The sequence below is a fragment of the Toxotes jaculatrix genome, chromosome 16, assembly GCF_017976425.1.
Source record: "Toxotes jaculatrix isolate fToxJac2 chromosome 16, fToxJac2.pri, whole genome shotgun sequence".
Classification (NCBI taxonomy): Eukaryota; Metazoa; Chordata; class Actinopteri; family Toxotidae; genus Toxotes; species Toxotes jaculatrix.
Window position 1 is genome coordinate 12,691,747 of NC_054409.1, and position 8,402 is coordinate 12,700,148.

Here is an 8,402-nt window from a genome sequence, read left to right on the forward strand (position 1 = left end):
TTATGCTGCAACTCTAGAGCCTCAAACAGAAGGCTGTTATCGTGACAAAATTTGATATAATGATATTGCGTAATACTGAATTCAATATAAAATTTCAAGAATGTTGGACACGTTCAGTGTGTTCTCTGGGGACAGAAACTCAGCTTCAGCAACCCCCTGGAGGGTGTGTATCTGCAGATGGTTGTGTGGATTAGAATATTTTAAAAGAGGAGAAATGGATTAAACAGAGCTGCTGTGTTCCACATAGCAGACTGCAGCAGCCAAAAATTCAAATACAAAGTCAAGTAGCTAAAAACTGGCAAGGAGCCCACCTTAAGAAAAGTGTCAAAGACAGAAGGGAAATGTCCAGTATTTACATGCACACTATAATAACCAGAAGTCCAGTGGAATGTGGGGTAGCCTACAGGAAACACATCAGTGCCACAATGTAGGTGCAGGACAATAGAGAGACTTCCCTGAATTTTCAAAGCACCATTTTGCAAGTTCCTCTCCTTTGTTTGTGTTAGCTCTACCATTAAAAGTTGTGCTTGTTGTGTTTGTTTTGCTATCATGTGTGTGTATTTTCAAGTACATCCAACAGACTCACCGGCTCTCTAAATATGTAAGTGTTATTAACACAGCAAAGTTTGTGAGTGATGTGTCTCACCAAGTTCCTTGTTAGCATCCTCCTCCTCCGTGGGTTGAGAGGGGTCATAGTAGTCTGCGCTGTACTTGAAGGCCACTGCATTGTAGGAGCCTTCATCAGCCAGAGCCTCATTCAGACGTTTGTACTCCTCCTCTGCAACACACAACAGAGGACAATTTACTACAATGCTTTTTTTTTTAACCTTATACAGACCAGAAGACAAAACATACGGTCATCGTAGGTAAGATGAAATGCTTGACATTGTGAGATGATTTCAATCCATTCAGGGATTGTAGGAGAGTCTTTACTCAACCATTTCCTGATTATTGCTTTTTTTTGCTGTTTTTTTACTACCTGTTTGTAGTGTTTGTAATAAACAGCTGTCCTGCCCTTTCAGCCCAGTTGGCATGAAAATACTGACGATCATTTTCATCTAACTGCACAAACTATGTAGAGACTTAGATTTTTTTGTTTTGGTGTGGTTCTGGACAACTAAGAAATTTGATAAATACGTAATTTAGGATAATACTCTATAATAATACCTCTAATAACGATTGATGCTAGTTATCATATACTAATAACAATAATGTTATTGATACAATACATATTACATTAGAGATTCTAGCCTCAAGCCTTTCCTATTTTTATTTGTTTTAAATTTCTTAGAAATGTCTTTAATTCCCTTTAAAAATGTTTTTTCGTGTTCTTGTATTTTCTAGAACTGCATTTTTTATTTTTGTTATTATTATTGTTATTGTTATTATTACTACATTCCTGATATTGCAAGTGATTTTATAAGCTTTACAATTTTACAACTGAAAAGACAAAAACAGACTTACTTACTAGATGCTACACAAATAAACATGGATGCTTGGCCACAGACACCACCAATTTTCTATTGAAACTCATAGCAAACTATATCTTTATTAAAGAAGCAAGGGCAAAATTCCCACTAAAACTATCAATATTTCTAATGCCTTGCTGCTGTCCCTTCACTGGGCAGATGGGTAATAGCCTGAGTGAATGGGGTCAGGGCTCCAAATTCAAGGACAAACCAGCCTCGGGGATGAACCTTCTGCAGAGAGTGTGTGACACATATCATTAGCTGACTCATTCTATCCTGTCAGTTTGGGCATGAGACACCATATTTCACTTAAAACTGTGGGTTATTACTTCAATTACAGTCATTAAGTCTGTCTTTCAGAAGGGTGCTTTGTCATCAAAACAGCCTGTTTCATTACAATGTAAAATGACTGAGATGCAAGAATCCTAGATGAGTCGAAAGTAATTTCCATAGAAATGGCAGCTCTTAAGCTCAGAGTCAAAGCCAGTCCTTTTTTAAAGAGGCAGAAAGCTGAAAATGCCTTAGGAGTCTGTCAGTCTGGAAAATCAGATTTTGTTAAGAAGCTAAGATTAAAGTACACAGCAAATGTAAGAGTTGCCTCTTTTCTATTTGTACAGACAGCCTTGTCATATTAGCCCAAGTGTTAAAGGCAGACAGAGGCTTGAGATTAAAAATTATCTGGACACTAATTCAAACACTGACAGCCTGAAAAGAGAGTGAACACAGTCACTCTCAACCAGCAAGACATCTCTTACAAGAGCTGAAATAATGACTTGAGGAATTCAAGTAATTAGTGTAATGAGAGATCAGTAATAAAAAAAACAAAGTGACCAGATTTCAGTTAGCCATGCTACTGTTCCATGTAGACTTTGTGTTTGTAGAGACTAGCCCAGCAACCGTGGTGACAGCTGCCTAGAAGGAAGACTATATGACAGTAAAATGCAAGAGTTAGGACTGGTGCTGACGTGAATTAATATCTGTCAGTGGACGAGTGTCAAGCCATTTGTAAGTATAATTATGCCAGTAAGAAAGCAGTGACATACTATTTTAAAATTTTATATAGACAACAGTAACTGGTCAATTCATAAGGACATAACCTTTAGTTTCTCTCACATTTACTAACTTAGTTACCTGTTTTTGAATTTCTAACTCTGGTAGTAGAAGTTACATAGCCATAGGATGTATGTGGGTAATTAAGTCATTCCATGTCAATGTGTTTATGGTTGAGTCATGAGTTTGCTGTTTGATGAAGGGGTGAAAGATAGCAAAAATCCCAATAAAGCCATTTTCAAATGTGACAATAACCAGCAAATCAGGACATTATGGGCAGATTCACATTTAGATGAGTCATATGCGTGAGTGTTAAAACATTTGTTTTGATTTTAAATATCCCAATTACGCAGTGTCAGAACTGGCACCCTGCCCACCTTGTCTAGCCTCTTCTTCCAACAGGTCAGTGTGAAGAGCCAGGTACCGCTCCTCATCGCACAGCGCCTCAATCCTGGCCTCTTCCTCTGACAGCTGGTAGGATGTATTCCATGACCCGCTGTCATATTCTGAAAGATCATGTAAGTGACCGCGCCCATCGTATCTGTTGGATGATAAAAAGGATTAGCTTCAAGGAATTCAACAAAGTTTTTTATACACAACATGGACCTACTTACCAAGGAAAAGGAACCTAAAACCCAAAATTACAATATCAAAAACGCTCTACCTCTAGTCTGTCATGAGGGAGTATACTTGTAAAATACTAGAAGTTGTGAAAATTTCTCAAAATACTGACAACACAATAATGTCCTATTTAAGTCCTTGGGCTTAATAAGATACCTAGCAAGCTTTCTGCTGCTATTTCCTTCCTGGACAAGTCTTACAAACCAACAACCCTACATCAAAAGAAAAAAAAAACAAAAAACAAAAGAAAAACAAACAAAGCAACTCGCCTCTTACCTTACAGGGTTCAATTCCCCCCTGTAACACTCATCATTACGTCTACATCTGCAACGATAGTTACATTCACACAAACCCGAGCACATAAATACCTATCCGTAAGAACCCAAATGGACGACATTTTCCAGGGTTCGTCCCTCTACGCCACTTCTCAGTTGCAGTTTCTTCATGAAGACAAAGAAATGGGGTGCTGTGGTTGGCATTCGGGGTTTGGCAGGACCCCTTAGCCTACCTTGCTGGGGAAAAAACTGTGTTATGTGATAAAGACACACATACAAAAGCTGTACAAATGAAACACAAGTTTGGCCACTGCAGATCAAGGTGATTCAAAAAGACAAATGCACTATTTTAAGGTTATGTTAATTTAGTATGTGCTCTGCATGGAGTTGGCAATAAAACATTACATCACGTGCAGCAATATTTTACAGAAAGGCTAAAGTCACCTTTAAACCTTTTATTATGAAGTCAGACCTGAGCTTTACATTGACATTGTGGTATTCTGAATCACCTTAAATGCAGTAACTTTAGACTTGGTTAGAATTTGCTCTGGTCATGTGGATATCAGCACAGCATAATAAAATGTAAGGTCATTTGCTTTGTGTACACAGTGGTATTTTAGGCAAAACTCAATTTGAAAAGGACAGAAAGACTGAAACATCTTCTGTGTCATACTCCATTTTTACTGCCATATTTTTACAACTATAAAGTGTGCATGAAAGTTTCCAGAGGAAATTCTCCCAACATGCCAAGATGCAAATCCCACCTCAAAGCTAACCTGTGTTGTTTTAAGGGCCATAAAATGTAAATATCCTCGAATTTGTCTTTAAAATGCACCCAATCGCCAGTTTAAGAGTTACTAATGCAGTCTAATAAAGCAGCTCTGCAATAAATCCTATTTTCATGAAGATTGTAATGTTTCGGTTTTGTTTTGTTATATTGATAGTTCAGCATCATGGCTAATGTTAGCAAAGACTGGCTAGGACTTGCATCTTCGGCTGTTATTCTAGAAACTTCAGATACCATTTGTTGCCATTTTAGGATATCCAAAGACAAGTTAGCAGACAAGAAATTCGTCGACAGTTACAGTTATTTCCAAGCTTCTGCAAGACAAACTCCCAAGTGGTCCCTTGCATTTTGAAACAGGCTAACGGACAGGATAGATGGTTAGCATAATGTTTCAGTCTAAGTTTGTTCAACCGACCTATCAATCATGATGCTCTTGTCCCCCATCCATGGGATAAGATGTTTTCCATGTTCGTGGTAAAGAGCCCTTTCGTCGTCTCGGAACAGTTTGCAGGCATAGCCGAACACCAAGAGGTCGGCGTATTTATCACTGTCACTCACATCCTTCTTCACAGGTTTGTTGTTGTGGTCTTTCTTAGCCGCTCCGCGACGAAACATGTCCCGGTTATTCTTGAAAACAATTTAGCTTGTAAGACAGAATAGTAATGGCGACACTATGATGGTTTTGATAACCAAATAGCTTGCAGGTGGCCCAAATATTACGATAATCCTTGACGCTATCCTCAAAAACAAAATTCTACGTGCCAACAGTCGCCATGTTGGAGAGCGCGTAAATGCAGCTGTGCTTCCGGTCCGCACTTACGACAATTGCTCTTCCCGATTTAAACTTACCGCTGTGTCAATAAATTACTCTTATAAATATGAATTAAATATATCCAAACAAATGTGTATATTTCGAAATGCAGACGTTGTATGTATGTAAGTTATATTTCTCTCAATAATTCCATATGTGTCGAATGTGCTGGTGGTGGACGACGGACCTAACTTTGTGGCTGTTACAGTTAAACTGTACTAATCAAGTAACCCGCATGATAGTCAATGTAAGGCCTCATTATTTCTGTTTACCAGTAACGTGAGGAGTAGTGTGGGTATATTCACTTTTAAAATATAGTTCTATTGTCCCAGATTAAGTTAAGGTTTGTGGAAAGGAGCCGAGGGTCAAAAAAGTGTTAAATAAGATAAATTAAGCTTTGGGTTACCTCACGGACATTTTCATTCTGTTCTACATTTTTTTCTACACTGTAGTCTGAGCCTCTGATCGAACTTATTTGGCCACATTAATACGCTTTTTGCACGTTAATCATTAGGTTGTCTATGTCTAACCAGTAGTGCACTGATGAAAACAGCTTACTTGTAGGAGTCATACACATGTACATATTGTTATCCCTGCCAAGGATGTTATGTTTTCACCTGTGCCTCATGTTTCTTATTTGTCAGCAGGATTATGCAAAAAGTACTGAACCGATGTGCGCCACACCTCACCCACCCAATCCAAAATGCCCCGCCTATGGGCATGGTCCAGGGCAACAATATGGATTAGCTGGTTCACTGGTTTACCATTCTGGAGGTAGGTGCAATAGATTAGTAGTAGATTAGAATCTGCCTTTTCTTGAGGCCAAAAAACCTTGATACCCTTAATTTGAGGTCAAATCCATGAATCTGGTCAAGGCCTTGGTCAGGCACAAAGTACAGGTGAATGGGAAGTGTGACTGGAAGCGGTCTTTATATCATAAAGGGCACTCAGAAAAATCACAGGTGGGTGGATAGAGCAGCGAAGAGAGGGCTAATCAGCTCAGACTAGCACTTTCTCTGACTAATGTAGAGTGGCAAGACTGGGACCAAATGCAAAGTAAATGGATTAGAAGAGAGGAGCCGTGAGTGTACTGAGAAATAGTGACCTTAAAAACAAACACCTGTCAGTAGACTTATATCATTTTTACGATTAAGGTTGATTTCTTAATCAGAGATGGATGTCGAGAAGGTTTAGATTTGGCGAGGCTGTGATTTAGTTGTGTCCCTAATTTGGCGTAAATCACTCAGTATCATTTCCAATTATGTTTTTAGACAGGTAAACTAAGATCAATAGTGGAAAACATTTTTCAAGCCTTCCCAGTTCTGCTTCTTTTCAAGCATGCCTCTGTACCAGTAATCGCTTTCACAAACCTGAAAGGACAGATGGTGGAATGGAAGCAGCCACTGTCCATTGTTTTCTCTGATGAATGCATTGTAGCCAAAAATATTTGGGAATGAATAGCATACAGGAGAAGTGTTGTGCGGACAGGTTTCTCATGCAAGTCTGATGGAATTTCTGTTTTCTCTTGCCATGTAGGACACATGTAATTTTTCACTTTTTAAATTGTTTTTAAAATGTTTTTCATCTGTGGCAGTTCCCCTCATAGGTATCAAACCTGTGGGCCTATACAGGCAAAAGAGAGATGTGAGTGAGGAGAACTTACAAGAATATAAATGCATTTTATATACATTATCAAAACACTCAGGAATAAATGTCATGAATGAGTGAGAATGATGCGAGTTATTCTAAAAAATAAAATGTAAATTTAATATAAGGATTTTTAAAACCACCACCACTACAAATAAAATGTCCCCGTGTGTGCTGGGATGGCATGTTCATAGCTTGGTAGGAATTAAATGATGCTGCTGCAGATACACACTAACTGGCCTATTCTGAAATAGAAAATCTCTGCAGTTTTTAATTGTCTGTGGATTTGTCTCACTCTCCATTCTGGTCTGTTGTTGAAGTGACCCAGGTGCACTTACGCTCAAGGTGAACGCATACCAGCTGTCTGAGAAGAGTGGCAATTCAACTTAGCTTGCATACAGCAATACAGCAGCATAATACGCATGTCACATGTTAAAGTAGAACAATGGCTGTGCTTCCATAAAGACTCTAATTTGTTGTTGTAACGCTTCAAAAAGCATATCAGCGACAGGCAAGACACTCTCGTTCTAATGAACTGTGCACTTTCCTCGTCTAGGTCACCAGCCCACATCACATTTTCACATTCATTGTGTGAATGAATAATGGAAATTGTGGGCGAGAGAGCGCTTTAATATGTTTTCTTGTTCAGAGAAGTGGGAATATTACTCACGACATCTTCCAAATTATAAGCACTGCAGCAGCAGTTTTAAGAAGATTTCAGGTGTCAGTCAGTGTGGACGTGATCAGGAGAGTGACCTCCTTCATTCCAACAGTGACTTTTTCAGGCTTATTTTAATATAACAAAAGCTTAAAACGTAAATAGTGAAGAAATATTTAAACTGAAGTAAAATGTCCTCCAAATAGGACTAGGTTTGAGCATTTGTCCCAGCTGTTTCATTCAAAACCTATAAAATATTAAAACTATTCTACTGACTGCCACCAATCAAATGTATTTTTCATCTATGTAGCTTCAAAGCACACAGTGGATGAATAATGATCAGCATGCAAGATATAGTATGGCATTCTGTGACAATATATGGGTGTGTATGAGATAAATTCAGATGAATTTACTATAATTGAAGTTTTTATGATACACACAAACAATAGTTCTATTTAATGAATCATTCCTCACAGGAACTCCAAGTAACTGTCGTATACCATCTGAGCTGGTATACGACAGTGACACACAGGAGATAAAGCAGATTGGCTTTGTAGCCTTTGCCACAAAGCTTTTATCTCTCCCCTCTATTATTTACAACCCCTGAATGAGTTTTGTTAAAATTTGTCCATAGGTTCAGACTAACACACTCTTGAAAGCCGAGGGTGAAACAAGTAGGGCAGAGAGAGAGAAAGAGAGATGGAGAGAATTAGAGTAGTACTGCAGCGGAAGCATTTGTGCGTGTAGTACATATACATGGTGTACTGTGGTAAAGTTTCTGTTTGTCATTAAACATGCTCAAATCTATAACTAGAACATCCTGCATGCATTGTGTCCTGCATACAGTGTGTCCTGCATAAGTGAGTGTTGTGATTCTCTATTGATACTAATTGCATCTGCTCATTAATATGTGAAATTTACTTGAATAATGCATCACACACACACCAGCACAATACATGTTCATATGTTCATATGGACTAAAACAATGTAGGACATAAGAGTTGTTGTAACAAAATCAACTGGAGTTGAGAATATACATTTTCAAGTAGATTTACATGTTTATCTGTAAATTTGCCCTGTAATT

General features: G+C 38.3%; 1 protein-coding gene across 4 annotated transcripts in view; it reads right to left on the minus strand.

The window, feature by feature from the left end:
* Positions 1–4,976, minus strand: part of LOC121195327 (splicing factor SWAP) — a 53,462-nt gene extending 48,486 nt beyond the window's left edge. For 2 of the 4 annotated variants that reach the window (XM_041058738.1, XM_041058737.1), the window contains exons 1-3: positions 4,618–4,976; positions 2,897–3,060; positions 647–778 (exon numbers count right to left, since the gene is read on the minus strand). In XM_041058738.1, the coding sequence (XP_040914672.1) occupies positions 647–778; positions 2,897–3,060; positions 4,618–4,817 (496 nt within the window). In that variant the 5' untranslated portion in view covers positions 4,818–4,976. Of the gene's footprint in view, positions 1–646; positions 779–2,896; positions 3,061–3,508; positions 3,649–4,617 lie in introns of all 4 variants that reach the window. The other 2 variants (XM_041058739.1, XM_041058740.1) reach the window with 2 other exon arrangements.
* Between the last annotated feature and the right edge of the window lie 3,426 nt (positions 4,977–8,402).